Raw genomic sequence first — 26,744 nt, 5'->3', positions numbered from 1 at the left:
AATAATATTATATTAATGATTTAATTATTAAATCTGTTTGTTTATCTTCTTCTCTATTCCTCTTTAACTTAAGAGAATAATATTTTCTGTTAAATAATTCTTATCACTGAAAAACGAATTGTGTATTAAATATTGAGAAAAATTATTCCTAATGTGATTTTAATATTTTTATACGATTCTGACTTTAACCTTCTTCTTTTTAATAGTTTAAGAAATTTAACATTTCGTTATCATATTTATTAATATTTTAATGATTATTTTCCATCTTTGGTTGTATTTCATCTCTCTCTCTCTCCAAAGTTTTCGTCTTTCTTCCTCTCACGTCTCATCAGCCATCACCCTAATTAATTTTATTTTTTTTAATATAATGAATCTCTCACCTATTTTTGTTTTCTTTCAATTTCAATCCAAATTTTACATTGGAGTTTCGATTCATATATATCATCAACCTAGCGAGTTTTGTGAATTTCGTCTTTGATCAAGAAGACTCCAATTGCTCCACCCTTGGTCTCTTGTGGAGTAAAGAAACAAACAACAAAATCACAGTAAGTTTTTGATTTTTTTTCTTTTTTCTAATGTTTGAATTTCATCCATTAACGAACGATCATTCAATGCTTATGAAGTTTCATATTATTTCTTCAATTTCAGCAAAGATTTCAAGAAAATATGATTCATAGTAGTTTTGATCTCAATTTCAAAAATGTAGGTTAATCATGTCAGTGAGATAGAAGATTGAACAATCTTGTTTATAAGCTTTAAGCTAAGATTGAAAGGTTTTAGCTTTGCAAATAATTGAAATCAAGATCTACTTTAAGCAGGATCATTTATTTATATAGTTTTATGTTGAAGAATTATAAGCTAAGATTGAGAGTTAATAGAATATGTTTGCTTTTCTTGCTCGCAGATTGTTTTCTTCAAGAATCACCAAAACCTGTTTTAATCAGAGACATCAGACAGACATGTCAGGTGGTGACAATGAAGGTAAGCTTCAACATGTTCTTATTGTCAACACTTTGATCCGTTTCTTCTCTGATTCTTGTTAGTCATATATAGTGACAGGTAAAGTCATCGTGATTATGGGTGTAAGCGGAGCTGGGAAATCGTAAGTTGTTTTTTTCATTTCTCTTCTTTGAAGAAAGATGAAGAAAGATGTTTATCGTTATTGTTTCACTTTGTTAGCACCATAGGTACGATGTTGGGAAAAGCTCTGTCTTGTGACTTTCTTGATGCCGATGATTTTCACTCTTTATCAAACAGAGGTAACAGAATCATATATATACTTTGACAGAATCCAAGTTTGGGGAAAATGCATGTTTCAAACCACTAACTGAAAGCTCATTGTTCTACTATAGATAAGATGCGCCAAGGCATTGCTCTTACAGACGAAGATCGAAAGCCGTGGCTTGAAAAAATACAAGAGAGTTTGCGAAAACGTTTACTAAACGAAGAAACCGTTGTTCTCGCATGTTCTTCATTGAGAAAACAGTATAGAGAGATCTTGAGAGGTTCTGATCCTGATTACAAACCAGGAAGCTATACAAGTTGCAAGGTTAAGTTTGTATTATTGGAAGGTAATGCAGAGGTGATTGCTGCTCGTTTACAAAAGAGAGCTTCTGAAGGAGAACATTTCATGCCTCTCACTCTTCTTCAGTCTCAGTTTGATCTGCTTCAAGCTGATGAATGTGAAAAGATATTCAAAATCAGTGTTGTTCTAACCCCTGAAGTTATAGTCAACACAATTCTTGAAATTGAGGCTTGAGAGAAGACTTTATCCAGAAAAAAAAAACCATTCATCTTTGGTATTCAATATATACAATAATAAAAACTTACTTTCATGAGTAAAATGGATTTTTAAAAATGTAAAATGTTTCATTTTATCTTCTCCATTTTCTATCTTCTGTAATTTGTTTAGATATGAGTAATTTTTATATTCCACCGAAATGGAAACTTTATCTCAGTAACAAAATGGTAACTTAAGAGTGGGCTTTGAGGCCCATAAACTCAAGACTACATGCATGCTGGTTCCCCAACACTGAAACGGCAAAGCGTCCGTTTGTATAAAAGCAAAACAACATCACTGCATTTCTTTTTCACCGTCGAGGTTTTGTTGCCCTTGCTCATCTCTGTATATTTTTGGCGGGAAAATCGACCAGAAAAAAACCCTCGAGGACAGAAATCAGATAGAGCGAGCGAGAGATTGAGAGGCAAGAGAGATAATGGCGGATGAAGGTAAAGAGGAGACGGGAATGGAACAAGTGGAGGAAGATTTCTCTGTGTGGAAGAAGAACACACCATTTCTCTACGATCTTTTGATCTCTCACCCACTCGAATGGCCATCTCTCACCGTCAATTGGGTTCCATCTCCGCCCAGTCCTTACGCGGCTGACCCTTACTTCGGCGTCCACAAGCTTATACTCGGAACTCATACTTCCGGTGACTCTCAAGATTTCCTCATGGTCGCCGACGTCGTTACTCCGACACCAAACGGTGAACCTGGTTTGCGCGGCGCTAATCAGGATCCTGTCATTCCTAAGGTATTTTGATTCCTGGAGATAGATTCCTTTTTTTTTTGGCGTTCTTCTTAGCTCTAGTTCTATGCCCACCAAGTGTTCGATAAAAGTACTAGCTGAGAGTGTTAGAAATGTAACTGATAAGGTTAACGAGTTTTAGTTTCTTAGGTATGAAACTTGGACTTTTTTCTTTTTAAGTCGATGCATAAGATTTATAATTGTCCGATATGTTTCAGGTGGAGATAAGGCAGAAGATACGTGTTGATGGAGAAGTGAACAGAGCGCGATGCATGCCTCAAAAGCCTACGCTTGTGGGTGCAAAGACAAGTGGGTGTGAGGTGTTTCTGTTTAATTACGCCAAACATGCTGAAAAGCCACAAACGAGTGAGTGTGATCCTGATCTGAGGTTAGTGGGACATGACAAGGAAGGGTATGGATTGTCTTGGAGTCCTTTCAAGGAGGGTTATCTTCTGAGTGGTTCACAGGATAAGAAGATCTGTCTTTGGGATGTTTCAGCTACACCGCAAGATAAGGTTTTGAATGCAATGTTTGTGTATGAGGTAAGTGGAAGTTGGCATATTGTCTCCTTTTTTTCCAGAAGATGAGGTTTGCTGTATCTTTACTCCTTTGGTTTTGTTCCAGGGACATGAAAGTGCTGTTGCAGATGTATCATGGCACATGAAGAATGAGAACCTTTTTGGGTCTGCGGGTGAGGATGGTCGATTGATAATATGGGACACACGGACAAACCAAATGCAACACCAAGTGAAAGTACATGAAAAAGAGGTAAGAACCACTCCCCTATATCTCTGCACATATCAAACAATGTTAAATTAGTTAACTGGAAGTCATGTATCTATCAGTAATCGGAAGTCATTGACTAAAAGCTACAGATTCTGTATGGCCATACTTTCTTGTGTTTCTCAGGTGAACTATCTGTCTTTCAATTCATTCAATGAATGGATTTTAGCCACAGCTTCCTCAGATTCTACTGTTGCCTTGTTTGACCTCCGCAAGCTGAATGCACCATTGCATGTCTTGAGCAGCCACGAGTACGTTCCTTAACATTTTCTCATATCCTCTTCTGCGCCATCTATAAATTGTGTTAGAACTAAATATTGATGCCTTTGCACTGAGTAACTGTAAAGGGCTGTTTGTTGGAAAACCCACCATTTTAATGAAAGACTTCAATTACAGGGGAGAGGTTTTCCAAGTGGAGTGGGATCCTAACCATGAGACAGTACTCGCATCTTCTGGGGAGGACAGAAGGCTGATGGTCTGGGACCTGAACAGGTATGTTTCATCATATCCTTTGCAGGTCTTAGAACAATGAGTTTTAATCTGAAATTGTTCAACGTTGAGTAAGGTTTCTTTTTGGGGATTACAGGGTTGGAGAAGAGCAGCTTGAGATAGAGTTGGACGCAGAAGATGGTCCACCAGAGTTACTCTTCTCTCATGGAGGCCACAAGGCGAAGATATCAGACTTTGCTTGGAACGAAAAGGAGCCTTGGGTCCTTGCAAGTGTAGCCGAAGACAACAGTCTTCAGGTCTGGCAGATGGCGGAAAGCATCTATCGCGACGATGAGGATGCTGAGGCCGACATCAACGAAGATTTTACACACCAGTCCTGAAAAATAAGAAATGATTTGGTCTGTCTCTGCAGTACTTAAGTCATATCGTGCTTTTATCTAGATTCGAAAAACAAGCTTTGCGTCTGTAGTACTAACATGAATCAGTTCTGTTTGTTAATGTAAACCAGGTTTGGATTTTGTTGGTATCGTATTATTCCTGTCACAAAATCAAAATTTCTGGCTAAAATTGAAATCTAGTTCAAAATTTGATGATTATTCCTGCATCTCGACGATTGAAAGGTAGTCAAAACTGCGGGTGCTCATAGACATGATTAATCATCAGCATGGCAAGAGGATGCTTAAGCAAGTTGAGTTACTGTGCTACTACAGAACCTGGTTAAGATAAACAACAAGATACAAGAATCATTCATTTCTTGCTCTTTTACGTATAGTACTGTTCAGAGACTCAACTCCATGGAACATCAAGGAAAATCCCATACCAACTCCTAAGCTGCAATTTCAGCAATTAAGAATCGATGCAGCATATAAGTGATTTCAGAAGCAAGAGACTCTACCAGTCGAACGAAAACATCAAGTTACTAATCGTCGAGACGGATTCTCATAACTTTTTAATCCAACATCAACATCTTTAAAGAGAACCACAAAGCAGAAGCTACTAAAGTACAAAACCAAATGGCAAACTCGAATTGAATATTAACAAGTCTTATTTCTAGCTTCAACGAGCTCAATGAAGGAATGCAATTACATAAGGAAAAAACAAGAGATTAAAAAATAGGATAATAGCACAAACGGCCTTGAAGGAAGCTGGTGATTCAGTTGAACTCTACTACTTATTAGAAGAAAATTAACTGCCAATATGAAAATGATTGATAGTATCCCATGATCAATGATACTTCAAACTGCTTTCGCTGCACGAGGACCACCTGTTCCAAGAGCAAGAGCCATGAGTTCATAAACTAAATTTACACAAACCACAAGTTCAAACAAAAAATGATGAAGGAACCTAATAAAATGACAAAATTCCACAAAGAACACAACAGAGTGGTGCCTAAGGCAAAGAATCAACCACTATCAGGCTACGTAAAGAATTGAAGACATGGAGGTAACTACGAAGAAAACCGTATAAAGGCATAACTGAAATGGACAGCCTCTAGGAAAGAGATCCAAAAGAACAAGAATTTCACCTTTTCTCTTATTAGCGCTGGATCCATTGACATTAAATGTCCCGACTCCATTACTACAGAGAGGGATCTCCTTGCCAGCTAAGTTCTGATTATTCAAGCATTGTAGTTGGTCAAACTCACAACCATTTAGCCCCTGCTCATTCATCGACGCACCTTCTCCATTGTTCCCATTTTGAAGGCAGTACATGTTGTCAACATCACATTGCATATTGCAAGGATGCATCATGTAAGAGAAAGGCACGTTCGCAACCGCAGGTTTTTGATAAGGAAACGAACCAATCTCTCCGTCAATCCTTCCTCTTATATCCACAAGCAAACACTTGAGCCTCGTAACCTCAGCTTCCAATGCAGCTTGACCTTGCAACCTCTTCATCAGCTGATTATTAACAGCTCTAAGCCTCGTAACCTCATCTTCCAAGGAAGCAGCTTTAGCCTTCTTCTTCTCCCTATACTTTCTAACCGCTTCTCGATTCCCCAAAGGTCTCTTTTTGCTATTCTTCCCTGAAGATTCAGATGTGTCATCAGTAGAGACTTTGTCCTCACTCTGCGAAGGTAGAATCTTGGTGTGCACATGGAGACATGTGTGTGTATGAGTGTTGTTCTCTGGTCCCGAAGGGTTACAAGTGTGAGTATGAGTACAAGCATGAGAATCCCTCAAAAGCTCATCGAAGAAGGAATCCATTGAACAGCTACTAGGCAATAATTCACCAACCATGTTCGAATTCGAAAACTCAAGCTCCCCGTCGTCCATTACTAGCAAAAATGTAACCTTTGACTCTAATTGACTGAACCCTAACCAAAAAAGTACGAGACTTTGTGCTCGAAACAAAACAATAGAACCAATTTCAAGCTTCCCGATCAAGTAAATTACCTAATTGCAGAGTGAAAAGACAATTCAAGACGATTCAGAAGAAGTCAAACGATCCAATTATGAATCTCTAATCATTGGCTGATACTCAATTGAATGAAAAAAAAATAGTACCTTTAAAACGGATGAGCAAGAAGATGAATGCGAATTGTGAATTGAGAAATTTAAGGGCGAAACGGCGAGAAGGGTTTATTATAGAGAGAATTTAGGAAAAAAAGGGAAAACCCTAAAAACGAAGAGGTGCAATGGACATTGATGGTTGAAGAGTTATTAACAGATGGCATCATTTCCATGGCGGAAAGACATGGACGCACCAAAAGGGATTTTTCGAATTGCAGAAAATTTCTTTTTTCTTTTTTTTTTTCCTAATTAATTTCGTATAAAAACTTTGGTTAATTAATTAATTTAAGTTCCCTAATTTTTAACCTTTTCTGCCAAAATTTAGACCAGAACACTAAAAAAGATGTCATGAAAATTTATCTTTACATGAGTGATGTGAAGTAGTGATGGTGAAAGAAGAACCTTTATCAAAATTATCCATAAGATTTGATTCTTGATCTGTGTTTTCTGGTTAATGGGAAATTATCTTTTTTTTTTTTTTTTTTTTTTTTTTTGATCAAAGAGTTAATGGGAAATTATCTTATTCCATAGTTTTTTCCATTAAATCTAAATATGCTCTCTGTTTTCTAGTCTTTGCTTAGTTGTACATCCCACTTGTTCTTTAGTTGTTGTTAATCAAGCTACGACACGTGGTCACGTTGCATCAGTATACTGATGATTCGATGGAATATTTTGCTTCCTGGACGAACGCCAAGACTCGTCATGACTGCCTCACTTTTAGTGATTTTGTTTCTTCTACTCAAAGTTTTGGTTTAAATCTTCTAAAAAATTCATAGACGATAACATTGATATTTGTAATTAGAATGGTGTCAAGATCTTCTAAAGAATAACTATGTAATAGATTAACATAAATTTGATGGAAACAAGTTTTTACATCAGAGCTCAATAGAATCATGTAGAGATCATTACCACAATTTAACAAGAGATAATATAACTAAGAACGAAAAGTCTCTAAAACACAGCTTCTACAAGCATGTGTTTCTTTTTAGACCCAAATCCAACAATGTGGTTTAGATAAACTCTTCCTTCCTTAACTGTAGCTGACGAGGCTAACCTATGAACCATACCGCTGCTGAACCAACCCGTCACAGAAGCTGTCTTCCACCCATCTAAACTCTCCACCAGTTTAGAAGACGGACTACCTGAAAACACTCACATTCATTGGCATTGGCTTTTTTAAAATTAAAAAAAACAGAACTTCTCAAAAGATGTCTAAACTTTTACCTGCAACAACAATCTTAGTTGGAGACAACAACTCAAGCCCATCTCCAAACCTCAATGTACCACCAGAAACATCAATGACACTAACTTGATTCCCATCCGTTAAGTCGATTTTGTACAAGTAACCAGAGAAAGTATGGATAACAATAAGGAACCCGTCCGGATGATAAACAATACCGTTAAGAGCAACAAGGTTATTGTACCATCCAGGTGGAGTAAACAGAGGACTTGTAATAGTATACACAAGCTTCCCATTAACATCAACCTTCCAAATTTTACTACCTACTGCATCAGTCACATAAGCATTGCCTTCTTCATCAACAGCTACATCGTCTGCAAACGTTTTCTCTTTACCTACATAACATCCATATAAGCTATATTCTCAAACCTATTCAAGAAACCATCGACGGCTAACACACTAGAGGAAGAAGAAGAAGGGTTTTTACTTACCATCACCATGACAGCTGAGTTCAGCGAGGAAGAGACGGCGCCACGTGGACAAATCATAGGCAGCTAAAGCGCTGTAACGGTTACCAAGCAAGTCGGAGACGGCGACGAGGAGACGGTTTCTGACGCGGTCGATAGAGATTCCTAGGGAAGCGTTACCGGCGAGGTCAACGTCTTTGACTAAAGTGACTTCTTCAAGAACGTCGTCGTCGGAATCTTTAATAACAATCTCTCCGATACCACCTCCGTCCATGAAGGAGACGAGGAACCTCCGACCAACGTCGTCCCATTTGGCGCACTCGCGGAAGTAGCCGGAGCTATGGTAAGAGAAGACGTGAGTCGAAGGAACGGCTAGCTCTAAGGAAATGAGGTAAGATATGGGAACGGCGGAGATTAAGAGGAAGAGCGCGACGGAGCATCGACCGGAGCAAAACGACGGCGACATTTTTGTTTTTCTTTTCTTGAAATTAATTGGAGAAAAGATGGTTAGAGGGAGAGAGAAATAAATTGGGTACGACGAAGAAGGCCAAGTTAAGTTAAAAGGATAAAAAAAAAAGAAGTTGGTGAGCGAACGTTAAAAATTTGGTGAAGCACACGTAGGACTAAGAACTAGTATTGGTGGCCCGTTTAATGTTTTGTTGGGCCCATAAAGTGTACTTTAACCAGTTTAATGCATATAGTAGTGGGAGCTTTAAATACCAAATCTCAGCAAAATTGATAGTTTGATAAAATCTCAGCAAAATTGGTGATAGTTTAACCAATTGATAAAACAAGGTTAATGCATATAGTAGAAGTTAATATTTGATATATCAAATCTCAGCAAAATTGTAAAAAACCAATTTAATTTATAGTTGATAAAAATACATGTCTTAAAGAGTTTAACTTAAACTTTTTTATATTTAAAAATTTTTAAGAGTAAAAATATTAAATTTACTTAAATATTTTATAGATTTAAGTACAGTATATTATAATATTTTAAATTTTCGACGGAGTTCAAATATTTATAATAATTTAAATATTCTATAACAATTTAAATATTTATAATCTCTTATACTTTTTTAAAAAATGTAAATATATTATAATATGTTTACTTTTTAAAAGTTTAAATATACTCAAATATATAACCAAATTAAACTGTTAAATTTGGATACCTGATAAATCAAGATTCCTGCTCATTTGTACTCAAAACATATTAGTCATATATTTATAGTGATTATGAACCATATTCCAAAATATTTAGTAGATGTGGGATATACAGTACACATTTTCTGTAAATTAGTTTACAACTTTACATATATATAATTTCTGCGCTTTTTATTCTTTCCATCTATACTAATCATAATTAATTACTATAATTTTGTTAAGAAAATATTGAAAAATATGATTTGTTTTTATTTAATTGTATTAATTTGATTTGTTGTTTTCGTAAATATCTCACAATATAAAAGCAAATCAAATAAGTTTACATGTATATATATATATATATATATATAAAATTTCGTATTTAATCTATTGATTATTTTGGAAGCAACAAAGTCACAATCCATAAGTATTAAAGATTTCTCATTATTATTAATATTCGCAATAATTATAGGGATTAAATATGGTAGTAGTTAATATTTGATATTACTGAAGCCATTAAATACTCGGATACTATTTTCCTTATTTATAGGGATTTTACCTCTGTTTGGTGACAGTAATAATTATTCTTGAACCAAACAACATACATGATCTGAATATTATAAAACTGGAGTAGAAACAGATCCGTGAGTTTTTTTTCTTCTATTTCCGGGTTAAAGAGGATCCGCGTCCCGACCCGGTTGTAATTAAGTGGTCGAGCAAGGGGTATAATGGTCATTTAGATAAATCATAACTATAGGTTAATTTAATTAAATTAAGTGATTTTCTGATCATTTTTAATGAAAAACGTACCAAAACAAAGTCATAGTCAAATTTGAGTATAGTGAGTACTTCTGCTTTAATAGTATAGACTAGAATATGACCCGTGCTAGAGCACGGGTTTAAATTTGTTCCTTTTGTTTATTTGGTCATTTTTATTTAAAACATCGTATATGTGATTATTTTATTTATTTTGAAAGGTTTTTTTGGATAGAATACTATGACATGAAATTATATATTAAATATGACTTATGAAAATAACATATATTCTGTAAGATATATTCGACTATATCTATATTTTGACCTGCGGTATAACGCGGATTAAGTTGTGTTAAAAAAAATTAATTTTTGTTTGTTAAATTTATTTGATTTGTTTAGTGTTTAAAATTATATATTGTATTTTGATTGTTATTCTATGATTTAACCTATATTATAGCGCATTTTAATTTTAGGACCAAATATGTAACATATGTTTGTCAAAATTATTGTGACCGAGAAAACCTATCAAACAACATTATTCCAAATTTAAATTTAATCTGAGAAATCATATTTTGAAATTTTAACCCGTGCTCTAGCAAAAAAAAAATCATATTTCTTGAATTTTTTTTCATATTATAGTGATATATTATTGACCCGTGCTATAACAAATCAAATTAGAGTGTTTATAATTTTGAACTTTTTGATCTATCATATATTTATGAAATTCATAATAATATAAAATTAAACTATTTTTAAAGATTCCAAATTAAATTATTTCAAAAGTTTATTAAAGTATACAAAACTATATAATTCAACAAAAGAAATATATGAAATGAATTTAAATATTCAAATTTTGACCCGTTACTCAGTCAAAGTTTTCTGATAAAGTTAGGTGAGATTTTATTTTTTAGTATAATCAGAAATCACTTGTAATATATGGAAGATTGATTAATTTCTGTTAATTTCTGAGATTTTTTGTCTATATATGGTTAGTAAAATATTCTTTGAGATTTTATTTTATTCTTTAGAATATTTTTTTTAAGAAGATCATAATCCTAAATCTATATAACCTATCAAATAATTAATCCATATAACCTATCAAATAATTAGTCTTAGTTATAACCTATAGTAATATTATATGGTCTATCAATTTGAAGTTGTGTACTTCCCTTTTATTAAAAAGAGGATATATAGATTTAATGGAAAAATTCAATAATATATTTTTAAACATTTTTTTTGGCAAATTAGAAATATTCAAATGTGTTTGGCAATTGAACTACAATAATTGAAATAACAATTATTTTAGGGAGAGTTACTAGAATATTACATAAAAGCTTCCTTTTTACAAAAGTAACACACAATTGTTGGTAATTACTAGAATAAACTCTGTACCCTTAATACCCCTGAAACCAGTGTTGGGAAAAAACGTAATTACGGCTAATGCCATTAGTAAAAAAAAAAACATTGGAAGTTGGGACTAAGTCTACCGATCCTTTGATGGTAGATTTATACACGTGGACTGATTAAAGGTGTACGTCAGATATTTTTGGTACACTTAGTTGTAGTGCTGGTACACTTTACCGTCGACGTAGATGGTACACTTAGTTGTAGTGTTGGTACACTTATCAGTCGACGTATATGAAATCGATTCGTTAGATTAAGTTGGTAGAGGAATTTCCCTTTGATGATAGACTTTTGTTTTTAGCACGTGTAGCGGTAAACGTAAAAAGGTGGAAAGATATTTATGGTAGACTAATGGCCTGTTGCGACAGATTTATGCGACAGGCTTCTCTCCTTACAGATATTTTTGGTATACTTTGTTTGTTTTTTGAAATAGTTTTCGTAGTGTTGTGGTAGGCTTCTTGTCCGTGGTAGATTTAGTAAGCAAGATTGACAGCTGTAAAGTCTTACCTGAATAACACGAATTTGTTTGAGCTGGCAAAGACAGTCTAGCGTTGCGATAGACTTATTGGAAGAAGATCTAAACACCTTTCGTGTTCTTCCGATCTATGGTGTTCATGTAATAAAGTTTGTAGCAGATTCATCAATCGTGTTCTGTTTGTCGGCCGGAGCCAATGTCTTTCTCCTACTCAGTTTCGTAAATCTTTCCTCTCGGTTCATCCATGGAAGAGCAAGATATCGTTTTGGCGTGTGGGAGGTGGAGGGTAGACAAAAAGCGATGGTTGTTTGATGTTGATACTAGAAAAGGGTGCAGGATTATAGTTGCCGATAAAGAAACAAAGTTTGAAAACTTTACTGCTATGGTGTACGATGACTTTGGTTTCTGCGAAAGAACTTCCGCCATAAAGTTGAGCTATATGTTAGATAGATATAAAAAAGCGGATGTTATATGCCACCGGTGATTGTTTCGAATGGTCGGCAGTTTCAAAACTTTCTCAAACAGCATAGGAGTGAACTCATCCGGCTATGCGTTGAGATCGAAGCTAAATCTGGTGAAACCTTGTTCGAGGAAGTTAAACCAAAAACCCTAGAACCAACACCCAAGACCCCTGAAGTCGTTGTAGATGATTTCGTAGGTGTGGCAGAGGAAATGGGACAGAAAGATGATGAGTAAGAGAGTCGGAAGGAAGACGGTGAAGATAATGTAGGAAATGATGTAGATGAAGATGAAGCAGGGGACGAGGACAACCGTAGATTTGATTACTGTGACGACAACGATGGTGCAAGTTCAGGGGATGAAGACTATCTGCTGTACTCCAACTTCGCCCCGGATGAAGCAGAGGAATCATTGGACGACGGACCTGGGGGTGGGTCTTGTATAGAGGAAAATGTGTGTAACACAGAATCAAATAACCGTACCCGCAAGACTAACTCTGCAGTTGATGCAATTGAGAAGGAGGTTCGCAAAATAGAAAACGGAGGTGGTGATATTGCTGTGGGGGATAAGTTTGATAGCAAAGAAACGTTGGTGGCACGGTTGAGGGTGCTGAGTGTATTCGATAAATATGATTACAATGTTCTATATTCAACGCCCATTTTGTTAATCGTTGAGAGTTGGGTAAAAGTTTGTAAATGGAGAATACGGGCTTCAACCATGGGTGATTCGCCGGTGTTTCATATTCACAAATATTGTCGTGAACATACTTTCTCTGTTACGGAACGATATGGCCGTAGCCGTAATGCTAAACCACCAATCCTAGCTCAATTATACAAGGATTATGTTGGTGGTGTGGGAGGTTCTGTTGTGCCAAATCTTGTTGGGGATGGGCTCAACCTACGATATGGTGTACAGGTTGGCTACCGGAATACTTTAATATGTTTGTTTTATGGTTGGCTCTGTGTATGTGATGGTCTATAGGGTGTACATATAGATCGTAGCTTAAGTTTGTTGGGTTTGTCAGAAATTAGTTGATTCTATGGCCTGCACTACACATATATATAATTCGATCTAGTTGATATTGTTTAGTGTTGATGTCTTTTACTGACCATTTTCATATAATAGCTTGGCTACTGGAAGGCACATCGTATACTTATAAAGGCGCGGGAGTATGTTAGGGGTACACCTGAAAGTGGATACGCTGAATTACCTGCATATTTATACAAGCTGAGGTCCTCTAATCCGGGGACCCTTACTAGACTGGTCGTTGATGCAGAAGACAGATTCAAGTATGTTTTCATTGCGATTGCTGGATGCATTAAGGGTTTCAGGTATATGCGGAAAGTTGTAGTTGTAGATGGAACCTTTTTGAAAGGTGAATTCAAAGGGACTCTTCTGATAGCGACAACACAAGATGGGAATTTTAATATTTTCCCTCTGGCGTATGCGGTTGTTGATACAGAGAACGACGTGTCGTGGGAATGGTTCTTTACTCAATTAAGTAGTGTAATTCCTGATGATGAAGAGCTTGCACTGATATCTGACCGGCATAAATCTATTGGTAAAGCTATCGCTAAAGTGTACCCCCTGGCAAGTCGAGGAATCTGCACTTATCATTTTCACAAGAATATTATCCTGAGATTTAGTGGGAGCGAAACATTCCGGCTGGTAAAAAAAGCAGCTGCAGCGTACCGTGTAGTTGATTTCGAAGAAATCTTCCAGCAAATTCAAGAAGCGAATCCGCAACTGCATGCTTACTTGGTGCGTGCAGATGTAACCAAGTGGAGCAGGGCGCACTTTCCTGGTGATAGGTACAACTTCACCACGAGCAACATTGCAGAATCGCTAAACAAAGTATTGAATCCTGCGAGAGCCTATCCCATTGTAGAGTTATTAGAAGCTGTTTGGAATATGTTGACACGTTGGTTTGCTACAAGGAGAAAACAAGCTGCCGCAATGCCAACTTTACTCACCAAAGGAGTGGAGAACCTGTTACAGGTGTGAGATTCATTAACATATCCATCGATATATATGTTAACGAAAGGCCTGGAAAATGTTAGTGGATATGTTGTGTTGTTTTGGTTATATGAACTTACGCTTTCATTTACTCATAGGCACGTATTGAACATTCAAGGCGTCTAAAGGTTCAAGAAATTGATGAAGATCGATTTGAAGTAAGTGGTGGTACCTCAACGCATGTTGTCAATCTGAGGTATAAGAGGTGTTCATGTAGGCGTTTTGATCTAGAGAGGATGTCATGCGTACATGCTATCGCAGCCGCATACACGGCCAACGTATCAGTTATAAACCAGCACCATCCATACTTCCGCAGAGACAGCCTCTGCAGTGGGTATGCGGAGGCGATAATGCCGATAGATACATCCTGCATCGTTCCTACTGATATTACACCGTCCAGATGTAAACCGCCTTTTGTTAGGAATCCTCCAGGAAGGCCAAAGATGTCGAGGATGAAGTCCTTTGTCAAGGTTGCGTTGGAGATGAAGCGGCCCCGCAAACAGCATGCTTGTTTTCAGTGTCAACAGGTTGGCCACAACCGTACAACATGTCCAGCTAATACGTAGTGCATGGGCGACAATAGACGTGTTATCTTTTCTTGGCGTGAGGATAATACTCTTTTTTCCTAAGTGCCAACAGAGCTTTTTGTAATGATGGACCTTTTTAATTTCTAAGCCCACATTGTTGTTTAACTATAATTGTTGGAGAAATTGTCCCCGGCTGCCCTAGTTGGGCCTATTACTCATGTAGCTTTTTAGAAATCTCAAGCAAACGGTTTTCTGTTTGAATAAGAAGCTTAGAAAAGCGAAATATATCTGTTTGTGTATTTTATATGGTCCATTAAAGAGGACATAATGCGATGGAAGGATAGTGTTGACATGTACACTTATCGTAGATAACTATTGTTATGTACACTAAATTTTATATTTTGTTGACAAAACATAACCATATATTATCCAGAATCAGCATAACAATGGGTTCACTCAAAAGTACACACACACCGGGAAAAAAAAAGTTAATAAATTGCATAGATCTGTGGCGGTTCTTTCAATATGCTAAACTCCCTGAGCTCTCCCTTTCGCCCATCTAGTTCCTTTATTCTCAAGGTACTGCATTCTCCCCTACGTGCTCCATTATATGTTCTATATAGTAACGTCCAGCGAATTCAGATCTGCGGTAAATATAGAAAGTGTATTAACGTATTTGACAGTAGCAAGAAATACAATTATATATTTTAGTAGGAAAACAAACAGCTTACATCGCCTTGTGATGTTCCATTCCCTCGAAATCAGGTTTTATATAGATTTGCGAAGAGGCGGTTGTGTTGACAAGGCAATGAGCACCTACAGAACATTTACAAAATTAGATGTATATGGTTTCACAAGGCTAGTTTCCTTATCTGATCTATCAAATCGAACGTACCTTCGTAGCTTCCAACCTTCCAGAACCGCAAAATACAAAAGACGGGTTCGGATGTAAAAGTAAGATGACACCCGAATGCTTCCCAAGCATTTATGAAGCGAGCAGCATAGTCATCTAGGGCACGACACTTGAGGGTTTCATTCCTACGGTTTTCTCATGTTAATATAGAACGGGAATAGGAAAAAACTTTAAATGCCAATGTATTAAAAATGTAGCACAAATCTCCTTTACCTCCCATTCAGTAGGGTGAGGACACCTTCATTGGCCGCATTTGCCCCCTCGAGCAATCTTCTGTCTTCCACTCCAACTACACACCCACAGACATCTGATTCGGGATAGACACATACTTTAAACGTTACGACCTATGTATTTTGATATGAAATTGTCTACTAACTTATTTCTTTAGTATCAGGACTAAAAACTAGTAATGTGCACTAATATATCATTTAGCAAACGTTTTTAACGTTGTTTCAAACGATTTGTGTAAGTGAAAATTGAAGATAAGCATACCGAATGATATGGGATGGGTAATTCTCCCTCGCGATATATCACCCAAATCCTCGAAACGGAAGTAGTGTTTTTGATTCACCGGTGAGAGCAGGCCCATCGTCGACTCATCAGTAAATTTGATTTGGAAAGGATGATGTGTATTCCTCTCCCTAAGTGTTGGCTGGATGACCTTGAAATTCCTAATTTCATACCAATCACCATCATAGATATACTTCCTCATTTTCTTGTAGGTCCCTGGTAAAAACGCCACCTCGATTGTATCACCCTATAAATTGCATATCAATTGTGTATAAGACCACTGTGTTGGTTAACAACTTTGTGCAAATATTTTATAAAGCAAAGTGGACTAACCCGTGTATCAGCAAGGAGCAGAACCCGCTTTTGAAAGAACTCAGTAACATACCACGAATTCAAGACCTTCGCTTGGATAATCCAATTCGTTTTTCCTGGTCTAAGATCAGCGATGGCATCAACTCTAAACTCCATGGTTTGGTTTTTCTGATAATTTCCTGTTACTCGTTTCTACCCTGGGTTTAGAAAGGAGACAGGGTGATGCTGTTTAAATAAAACAAAACGTCGCCACTGGTAGTTGCGTCTTTCTACCGACTCCCCCTCTCTCCTTCTCTAATAAGCGCGACTCTTCGCTTTCTTTGTTTTTCTTCGGGTTTATATTTCAAATTTACTTTAATTCGTAATGTACGTACAGACAACTAATTTACGTTTTGTACGTGGTTTTATTTTATTTTCTTGTTGATGTATGTTTTCCCCCCCCCCCCCCCCAATACTTTCTTAATTACGTTATGGCGCCCACCCACTTCGACAAAATTGATTCAATGGTTGAAACGTAGAGTTATCCTAGTCACAATTTGGTTGAAACAACCCAAAATTTCATTGCCAGTCCAGCAACATTGGAGGCCCAATACGAAAAGAAATTGTATTGTTTTCTTTTAAATTGTTTTTATCAGTAAGTCCGATGTAATTTTTTAATTTTTAAATGGGGCCTCAACTCAAACTCTTAAATTGAGACCTTATTATTAAGAAAATAAGGAAAAAATCCTTACCGAATGGGCTTACTAAAATTGAGGCCCGATACCTATGTATCATAGGGATGTGTACACATCCGACTTCACCAACCGAATGCACAGTTGTAACAAAACAATACATTACTCGTACCAAACGTAAGTACCCATGTACCCAAACACACTTTGTTGTACATACACAATAGGTAGATATATCAATTGTGTATAGTTGTTTTGCAAGATAGAACAGTAAAAAAGGAAAGGATACAACATCAAGTGGTACATGCTTAAAAATAACTAGAAGAGAAAACCATGGAAACAAAAGGCCGGATTCAGTGCGCGTACACCCTATGACGTAGATATTAGTACGGCGTTTATAACAGAAGACATTTAGATGAAACGTTTAGGGCGAAACATCTAAAGAGATAATATAACTAAAGGATCTCGGATATAGATTTCGCCAACCACCAAAGGCCGCAATTGTTGCACACCATGTCATAGTCTCGATAGTTGAGAGGGTACAAACCATGCTCCAATAAACACAATTTAGCACATTCCGGAGAAGGGATCAAATGGGCAATCGGATAGACGAATGTATCCTTGTACGTGTTTTCTCGCACCGTCTGATATCTACCCAGCAACATGAACAACTCCCTGCCCAAAATCCTTGTTTGAGTTGTATTTAGTTGGTAGTGGTATGCAAAAAACAGGTAAAGATAATGACCCGCCATGTCGAGGTTCCCATGTAACATAGAAAAAAACCCACATGCTAGTGTGGCATCATCTTCTGCGGGTACGTTACGAGTTAGAAGTGCAATACCTCCCTCAATGTCGATTTCCTCGGCAACAACCCGGAGACTTTCGTAATAGATTGCCTTTTTGTTCCCAGCGTCAATGCATTTTTCGAAGATACGCCGGTGCATCCCTTCCTCTTTTATTCTACGATTTTGATGATGTAATTTTTGGAACCAAGAAGGATGGCAAGTAATGCTGGAGATGTTAGCATCCTTGAGAACTTGAGGCCTAAGCGCTGTTTTGACTCCTCGAGGTCCTGCCTTGACTATTGGAGCTAGGTAGTTCAAACCATCAACTGCGAGAAACCCGAAGATGATAATCAACATCTCATCTGGTAGATGAGGCATTTTTTGAGACGCAGACGCCATCTTGCTGTGATTTTTCAGTAGGAACTGCTACTTGTACAGAAGGGTGTTTGAAGAACTCAAAGTTCAGGTTGCACTCAGTGGGACTGGTAATTATAATTTATAGAACGCTAACGAGATACTTATTTAGCTAACACCCTACCCGTTTATTGTTGTAATGTGCCGAGACATACGTCACTTTCGACTGTTTAATTAAAACTCGCTGAGATACAAATCACATCACGTTTATGGTAACACGACTTTGGGGGTAGGAGTTGTCACTTCGTCCAACCTACTGCTGTCATGTCTACCCTAAGTAGAGCCTAGCAGAATATAAGAGAAATAATTGTCTAAGTAATGTATAACGCATTTGACATCCGTTATTATGGTGGCGCCACGTATATACTAATACGAAATAGAAGAATCTGCATCAGCGGATTTATTTATATTTAATTTGCATAAAGGGGGTTTTGCTCAAAAAAAAAAATTTGCATAAAGGGAGATAATGCCCGAACTATTCCTTCCCATTCTACGTACACGCAATTTGCAAACTCTAATATGTACAAGGCCTTAAAGTATAAACTATTGTACGTACACTAAACGTACATACTCTTGAACGTACAATGAAATTATAAACGTTGTTATTACACTAACATCTTTCAGGTTGTGTACGTCTTAGTATTATATTTAAGTGGTTTTGCAATGGAAAGGTACGAGTTATATAGTTTTATATTCATAATTCATCTCCGATGGTCACGTTTAGGCACCCAACCACTTACCATTCTTAAACAACATAATAAGTAGCGATAGATACCGCGTTCTTATAAAGGATACAACATTAGGTGTTACATGAACCAAGTTTAGTACACCAGGAGACATTCTAAACTAAAGGCCGGATTTATAGTACTTACATGGATTCTAGAAGATTTAAGAACTGCGTTGATAACAGGATATTCGTCAGATAGTACGTTTAGGGTGAAACATCTTATGAGAAAATATAACTACAGGATCTCGCATATAGCTTTCGCCAACCACCAGAGGCCACACTGCAGACAATGTCATAATCTTCATACCGGAGAGAGTAGAAATCATGCTCCCGTAAACACAATCAAGTACATTCCGGTTTAGGGATAAAGGGAGCAATAGGATAGACGAATGTGTCCCAGTATGTGTTTACTCGCGCCGTCTGATATCTACCCAGCAACCGGAACAACCCCTTGGCTAGAAACCTTGCTCGTTCCGATTTAAGTGGGTAGTGATGTGAATCAAACAGTTCAAGAAAATGAGTAGCCATCTCGCAGTTCCCAACTAACATAGAAAAAACCCACAAGCTAGTGTCGAGATAGGTTCCGTGGGAACGTTACGAGTTAGAAGTGCGATGCCTTGCTTAATATCTTCCAACTCCGCAACTACCCGGAAACCTTCGAAAAAAATTGCCTGTTTGTTGCCAGCATCTAGGCATTTTTCGAAGATACGCCTATGGATCCCTTCATTTTGGACTCTACCATTTGGGTGATGTGGTGTTTGGAACATCGTCGGATGCCAGCATAAGCTGAAGATGTTAGCAACCTTTAAAACTTCGGGAGAGAGCGCCGTTTCTACACCTCGATGACCTGCCTTCAGTATTGGAGCAAGGTACTCCAAACCATCAACTGCGAGAAAGCCGAGGATTTTAATCAATATTTCATCAGGTATATCAGACATTTTTCCAGTTGCATGCGGCATTTTCACTTGCTAACATCTAAAACAATGTTTCGTATGTGTTGCAACTTGTGGAGTACCGTTTAACACCTACATACAATAATAAAGGGAGAGTTGTAGGTGGGAGTTACAGGTTTTTTAATTATTATATATATAGAATGCTAACCAGAAACTTATTTAGTTCACACTATGGTCGTTTAGTACAATTGTGACCAGATTTCGTAACTTAGTAATGATTACAAATACATCATATTAAACGTACTCTTCAAGACACATCGATGAGATATAAGTCACATCCCTCTACTTGCTTGTAAAACAACTCTTCTACGTCTTCGCATATAAGACTTTTGCGGGTATTAGTTGTCACATCACAGTTGCCAACTGGTGTCATGTTTGCCACTACGTTAAGCTGAGCGGGTATTGAATAATCAAGATTGAGATAGTAGATTATAGTAGACTTCAAATCCGTAATATGGTTATGACACGTGTATACTAATAGGATGTGGGGGATCTAATATGGTTATGATGTAAAGAGGCGTAAAATATTAACGGTCCATTAAGATTCTCAAAACGACACTCCATCTATTTTGTTAGTGGATGTTGAAAAATCTTAATAATTAGTGGTTTGATGTCACCTCGCCATCTTGGCACGCAGTTATATCAAGTATCATTTATATCCATACCAAATAATTCCCCAACCATATCAACAAGTTTGTATTATAAATCGTTTGCATTTCTATGTGCACATAATACTTACATTACAAAGATGACCAACCCAAATCTTCCTGACGATCTGTTGGCGCGAATAGCTAAACTAATGGCAGCAAAACACTGGTGGTACATGCAGTCACTCCTACGTTTCGGAAATAGAGGCAAAACTATAGTTTACCGTCGCGACGTCTTGAAAGAGGCAAACATCTTCAACATGTGCAGTGACCCCGATGATATCATTTTTGGTGGTCGTCACAGGAAGTTTTTTGAAAGGTGCCTTGATGCGGATAATCCAACGGCCATATATTATGAAGGCCTTCATCTTGCAACAAAAGATGGGGACATTGAAGGGGCCGTAAATTTACTCCTGCGTAACGTACCAACACATGCCGACGCTACTCTTGCGTCTGCCATGTTGTGCATCTGTAAAGGGTCCGTAAAGGGTCCGGAGTCCAGGCTGTTTTCTATAAAACACTACCACTTGACTCTGAAGAGGTTGGAGATATGTGTGAAGAACTTATCACTGAACTTATTCACTATGGAACATCACACAATACAACTTATGGTGTGTTTTTTGACTACCCTGATGATGGGGAAATAACAACTCCTTCGTGCGCAATAAAATGCGCGCTCTCAATGACGAAAGAAGACGTGGACACTATGGTGGGCCCTAACAGGCATCGTTGCAGGAAATGCACAATCTGGTGGTGCGCTCGCCGAATTAGTCAAATGCTTTGGTAGTTATAACGAAACATGTTTGCATTTCCTCGTTTCCGTGTACACCTTATCTCCTATCCTTTCTAATCTTAATATTAAACGAAGTATTTTGTCAGCGATACACCTTTGCAGAATAAGGCAATATAATAAAGCTAAGCACGAACTTTGTCAGATGTGATAACTGGGCAATTGATTTAATTTTCGTACACAAATATATTTAACGAAGTTGATAACACATGCAAAGCATAGGGATGAAGCAATATGGTAGATTTTCAATACACTTTAGGTTGCTCTCCTATTCTCCACAAGCTGAACATAGTAAAATGTTTAGTTCCATGAAAACTAATAGTTCCTCGAATATCTTATTCTGTACGATACATGGCTAGGACCTACATCAACAGTTACATGCCCGTCTAGCTTGTATTGAATTGTACCCTTTTATACTTAAAATTGAAACCACTATATTTAATATATAATATAGAGAAATTAACAATGTGTTTGTATCTATTAGTACTCGTATTTAATGCAATGACATGTTGCCAATTTAATGCAATGGCCAACTGATTTGACGTCCATATAAGTCAATTTAAATCGATATGACTTGCAGGGTTGTAGATGTCAAATATCAGTTATGTAATTTTACTTATATACGTACACGAGTACCAAAGAACCAACAGAGCTTGTTGAATACTTTTAGCGTGGCTAATAAACAGACTTAAATCATTACATTTTTATATAAATATATTCCTATACAATCAGTACATTTTACTGTTAAATACCATCGAGTTAATTACCTGTTATAGTTAAAAAAAAATTACCACTGTCCTCACTATATATAGAGGTGTATACGTAAGAAGATGTTTTATTCCCTACACATAGCAAATACCATCCACAGCCCATATCGTCTCCAACAAAAAAATAAAAACAATGAACACCCCTCCAAACGAGATATTCCTGGCCATCAAGCTGCCAAACCCTACAAGGCTCCTTGTCAATTTTATCCCCGTATCTGTCACTCCTATCCCCGCCTTGGTCGAGGCGCTGAACACTGTCGACCTCCAAACTGTTCAGCTTCGTCCGTTCATCACGTGGCCACAGTTCATCACTATGGAGTCTAAGTTCAGGCCCTACTTTGAGCTTCTCCTCTACAGGGGCCACATCTTAGCAAACTATCTTGAGGGCGTCAGGCTAGCTTCAAACTCCCCGACCGTTGGTGAAGGTATGGCGTTGCTACGTTTTTTTGCACCAACGGATCCGTATGCGAATTTCGCTTACGTGCTGTTCGCAACGTTTACCGGCCAAGTGATGGAGGCCGAGGCGTTTGGCAATATTTTCTGGTTCATGGTCCCTCACATGAACACCACCGTTGAAGTCGCTGGCCTGGTTATGTTCCATGTTGCGAACCTCCATCTTTGTGGTCCCCTTTTTGAAGTGAGATCGTCGCCTTCTCTCCTCCACCACCGTAGGTGTACTTGCAGTAGCTACCTCACTGGGTGTAAGTCCTGTTTTTTCTACTGGTATGCACAGGAGTTGCGCTCGTTCTTTTAAGATCCTTTTTTCATGTTTTTTTTTGCGGCTTAACCTTAGTGACGACGTTTTCAACTAAGTTAATGTTGAAATATTATGTACTTGATGGTTGTTTTTATCTTTTTGGAACCTCGAACTGTTATCCGGTGTATGCCGGAGTTTATTTTATAATCAACGAATGTATTCTCTTTAGTGTTATCCGCCATCATACACAGACGTATGGCATCTACCACCTTGCCACAACTATGTATTTGTGTACGTACACCGAAACAGGGCATCGTACATAAATACATAGTTGTACACGGTGCCAAACTAGTTCTATTGTGTGCGACGTGTACGTACACATGGACTAGTCCCGTTCATATCGTTATGTTTTATTTAATTACCATACACGCTGCAATTACCATAAATACATAGTTCGTGCCGACTATGTCAAATTAATAGAAATTATCTGTTATCGAACGGGAATCAAATAAATGACAACCATAATATGAGATAACCATGAACTTCTCCGTCGTTCGAATTACTTATACATACTTCATAATAACATACCCTACAAATTATCGATGTACGTACCACCGCTCATATAAGTTCACATGTACGTACCAGACGTATACAACCGTACATTACAACAAAAACCTAAAAACTTTAAAAAGCAACCATTGGAGATTATAGAACTAAAGGATTTCACATATAGATTTCACCAACCACCAAAGTCCACAATTAGTATACAAGATGTCGTAATCTCGAAAGTTTATAGAGAAGAAACCGGATTGGATACAACAGATGGCGGCACAGTCCGGGTTAGGGATCAGGTGAGTAGATGGATAGACTAGTTTATCTATGAACGTGTTTTGAAGTGCCACCTGGTATGTAAACAACAGGCAAAACACAGACTTGCCGACAAATCTGACCCCATGCGATTTGAGAGGAAAGTGTTGTGCATCAAATAAGTGAAGAAAATGAACCGCCATCTGTTCGCTTCCATATAACATAGAAAAGATACCACATGCCAGTGTTGCCTCAGCGTCTGCGGGAACGTTACGAGATAGAACATAAATGCCTTGCTTGATGTCTCTCTCCTCCGCAACAATCCGGAGGCCCTCGTAGTAGATTGCAACTTTGTTTCCAGCTTTGAAGCATTTTTTGAATATACGCCTATGCATCCCTTTATCTTGAGGGCCACCATTTGGGTCGTCTGACGATTGGATCAATAACGGATGCCAACAGATGTTGTAGATGTTTGCATCCTTTAGAACATAGGGGGCGAGCACCGTCTTCAGTCCTCGCCGACCTGACTTTAAAATTGGAGCAAGGTGCGACAGCCCATCTACTGCGAGAAGCCTAAAGATTTCGAGTAAAATATCATCAGGGAGATATGGGAGCTTATTGTGTGCTTTCGCCATTTTTTCTTTTTTTGGGATTTTGTTATTGGAGCTATTATATATGCTTCAACAACAGAGGAGTTAGGTGGTGAAATTTGTATATATACTGTACAATATAATTACTCTACGTCTCCTTTTAGCACAATACATAATGAAGTATAAGTTACACTGTTTTAGTTGGGAAAAGGAGTACGTAATGCTTACGCAACATCATATTGGTTCACACGATAAAGGTTGTTCTCTCGTCGTCTCGGTAACCAAAAATATATTTCGTTCAGATAAATAGTATACTGTACTCGTTGGGCAAAGTTTATAATTATTACTTGCTTAAAAAGTGTTCAGTAAACACTATGATGAGATAATAGTCATTTCAAAATTTAAGTAAGAACGACTTTCCACTAAAGAAGATGTCAAATCCCTGCATGTACTTGTCGCATTTAATGCAATAGCTATTGGCTGTTCCGGACGTGAAAGTGGACAAGTTGTGTAGTTCGTATATAATTCGACTCAAATCCGGTTTGTAGAAAAAGACACGTTTCCATACAAGTATATTTTACAAATAAATTTACACGAGTAAGGCCTTGAATGGGGAAAAGCATGAAGTTCTCTTATCACTTTATAAATCAAATATGTGGCTGTTCAAGTGCAGATTAAGGGTGAAAAGCATCAAGTCCTCTTATCACTTTATAAGTTACCATTCAAGATAGATATTATTTCTAACTTTAGTTTATTTGTCTTTTTATGGTTAATGCATGAGAAATACATGCATAAATTGTCTACCTTTTTTTATGCTCCACACCCTTAATCTGGACATGAACAGCTAAATATTTGATCTACCTTTATTCTGCTTGTAAATCTGAAACCGCTAATAACCGAATATTATTTAAAACAAGCCCGATTAAACCATCTCTTGAAGTGTTTATCACACTTATGGTTCAGGGTTTCGAATTGAGGGAAACATAATTATGGTCTATCGATGCTTGTTAATATTTAGGAGTTTAATGGTTAAGGTGTCGGCTTAGCGATATCCTCTTTCCTTTTGGTCGGGATCTCGTTATTAATTTATGATTCCCGGTTATTTGTTAGTGTTGTAAATATACAACTATACATATGTACGTATACTACATTGGAAACGTACGTACATTTGGGGTCTTATTAAACGGACACCATGGAAAGTCGAAAGGCCGCGTCGTTTCAAGGTGTCGTTCTCCGTAAATATTTAAATTGCTCTCAACCTTCGTCTTTCCAAAATCTGAAATCACCATGAGCTTCAGAACCGATCGTATTGCTGAACTGGACCGCGAGAGAAGGAATTGGTGTTGGTGTATCCACGCCAAGGTGTTGAACGCTTGGTCGATTCGCCAATGCTTTGTAAAACGGGTTCTCTTACTTGTGGATGAAGAGGTTAGTTAAACAAGTCTTGCTTATTTCGCTAAATCCAACAGTTTTTGATGTATAACAATTTATCTGTTATGAAGGGTTCCACAATCGAAGTGGCGTTTCTACAGGGTGAATACCAAAATATCCCGCCAAACCCTGAAATCGGTACCTGGTACGATATTCGAGAGTTTAAATTAATCAATCCAACTCTCAAGGAGAGGAATACTCATCACCAATACCAAATCAAGTTTACGCATGAGTCAACCATGGATGTGATCCAACCTTTGAATCACAAAAATTACTTCCGCTTCAAGGATATCGATGATATAACTAGTGGCAGAGTTACTCATCCCGTATCTTTCGGTATGTTTTATCTATAATTTCTTTAATATGTATATATTAATGTACGTTAAATTATGAACTTGCGATGGTTGCTGAGATTTATTTAGTGGTCGTTTGGTCAGTTTAGAACGTCGGTTTTAAGTGTATCATTTGCAAAAGTACAAAATAAACGTTACATCTAGAAATTTTGATTTTCCCGCGCTAGATGTTTGTGGGTGCATCGTAAATGTGGACGTCATAAGAAGACGTTACGATGGCATGTGTATTGAAGTTGTCTTCACTCTCCTGAATGGTAGGTTAAGGACCTATTATGCTATAAACATAGTAATATACATATATATATTTGAACTTCATAGATTTAACTTTGATATCAACTGTGCGTTAATGCAGGAATGAAAGTGTCAAATGTCGTCTCACAGACTTCTATGCCCATCAATTCCTCTCTGATTGGGAATCAAAGGGATGTCATGTTCTCCACAAATCCGGACCAGTGTTTTGTGTCTTCCGGTTCTTTAAGGTTGGGAGTTATGAAGGTACGTTAGAGTAAATTGATATTATGATAGAAGCAAGTACATGTAATTTGTCTAGCAACTAAATTACGTAAATGTGTGTAGGCGTACCATGTCTTATACAAACCGAAGCGTCTTCTAGAATCTTCATTCGAGCAGATTTCGAAGGACTTGGACATCACAAGCATATTTAAGTTGATATTATATT

General features: G+C 37.4%; 6 protein-coding genes across 9 annotated transcripts; 3 read left to right on the top strand and 3 right to left on the bottom strand.

Moving 5' to 3' along the window:
• The first annotated feature begins 186 nt into the window (after nucleotides 1-186).
• Nucleotides 187-1,941, top strand: LOC104747476 (gluconokinase-like). Of its 4 annotated transcripts, none has more exons than XM_010469106.3 (5): nucleotides 187-545; nucleotides 905-981; nucleotides 1,054-1,102; nucleotides 1,180-1,259; nucleotides 1,353-1,941. In XM_010469106.3, exons 2-5 carry the CDS (start codon nucleotides 960-962, stop codon nucleotides 1,757-1,759), a joined length of 558 nt encoding a protein of 185 aa, XP_010467408.1. In that variant the 5' UTR covers nucleotides 187-545; nucleotides 905-959; the 3' UTR covers nucleotides 1,760-1,941. The 4 variants fall into 4 exon arrangements, with proteins under 4 accessions (XP_010467408.1, XP_010467410.1, XP_087344816.1 ...); XM_010469108.3 differs by having other exon boundaries at nucleotides 274-545; nucleotides 1,188-1,259; XM_087488690.1 differs by having other exon boundaries at nucleotides 306-545; nucleotides 1,060-1,102; nucleotides 1,188-1,259.
• A 150-nt stretch (nucleotides 1,942-2,091) lies between these two features.
• On the top strand, nucleotides 2,092-4,287 carry LOC104747473 (WD-40 repeat-containing protein MSI2). Its single transcript, XM_010469105.3, has 6 exons — nucleotides 2,092-2,534; nucleotides 2,747-3,070; nucleotides 3,153-3,296; nucleotides 3,438-3,562; nucleotides 3,708-3,803; nucleotides 3,898-4,287. The coding sequence occupies exons 1-6, from the start codon at nucleotides 2,217-2,219 to the stop codon at nucleotides 4,139-4,141; spliced, it is 1,251 nt and encodes a 416-aa protein (XP_010467407.1). The 5' UTR covers nucleotides 2,092-2,216; the 3' UTR covers nucleotides 4,142-4,287.
• A 390-nt stretch (nucleotides 4,288-4,677) lies between these two features.
• Nucleotides 4,678-6,695, bottom strand: LOC104747472 (basic leucine zipper 23). The gene is made up of 3 exons (XM_010469103.3): nucleotides 6,269-6,695; nucleotides 5,287-6,157; nucleotides 4,678-5,025 (listed from the first exon to the last, which is right to left on the bottom strand). The coding sequence occupies exons 2-3, from the start codon at nucleotides 6,035-6,037 to the stop codon at nucleotides 4,997-4,999; spliced, it is 780 nt and encodes a 259-aa protein (XP_010467405.1). The 5' UTR covers nucleotides 6,038-6,157; nucleotides 6,269-6,695; the 3' UTR covers nucleotides 4,678-4,996.
• Nucleotides 6,696-7,091: 396 nt separating this feature from the next.
• LOC104747471 (uncharacterized) lies at nucleotides 7,092-8,512 on the bottom strand. Its single transcript, XM_010469102.3, has 3 exons — nucleotides 7,946-8,512; nucleotides 7,499-7,849; nucleotides 7,092-7,416 (listed from the first exon to the last, which is right to left on the bottom strand). Exons 1-3 carry the CDS (start codon nucleotides 8,385-8,387, stop codon nucleotides 7,226-7,228), a joined length of 984 nt encoding a protein of 327 aa, XP_010467404.1. The 5' UTR covers nucleotides 8,388-8,512; the 3' UTR covers nucleotides 7,092-7,225.
• Nucleotides 8,513-12,170: 3,658 nt separating this feature from the next.
• On the top strand, nucleotides 12,171-14,740 carry LOC147927185 (uncharacterized). The gene is made up of 4 exons (XM_087487347.1): nucleotides 12,171-12,357; nucleotides 12,442-13,073; nucleotides 13,284-14,156; nucleotides 14,273-14,740. The coding sequence occupies exons 1-4, from the start codon at nucleotides 12,171-12,173 to the stop codon at nucleotides 14,738-14,740; spliced, it is 2,160 nt and encodes a 719-aa protein (XP_087343473.1).
• Nucleotides 14,741-15,275: 535 nt separating this feature from the next.
• On the bottom strand, nucleotides 15,276-16,592 carry LOC147927184 (uncharacterized). The gene is made up of 6 exons (XM_087487346.1): nucleotides 16,458-16,592; nucleotides 16,107-16,371; nucleotides 15,828-15,921; nucleotides 15,597-15,739; nucleotides 15,433-15,517; nucleotides 15,276-15,345 (listed from the first exon to the last, which is right to left on the bottom strand). Exons 1-6 carry the CDS (start codon nucleotides 16,590-16,592, stop codon nucleotides 15,276-15,278), a joined length of 792 nt encoding a protein of 263 aa, XP_087343472.1.
• Between the last annotated feature and the right edge of the window lie 10,152 nt (nucleotides 16,593-26,744).

This window comes from Camelina sativa, chromosome 15 (genome assembly GCF_030686135.1).
Source record: "Camelina sativa cultivar CO46 ecotype springtype chromosome 15, ASM3068613v1".
Classification (NCBI taxonomy): Eukaryota; Viridiplantae; Streptophyta; class Magnoliopsida; order Brassicales; family Brassicaceae; genus Camelina; species Camelina sativa.
The sequence above is the reverse complement of the archived record's forward strand: the minus strand, read 5'-3'. Positions and strand labels throughout refer to the sequence as shown.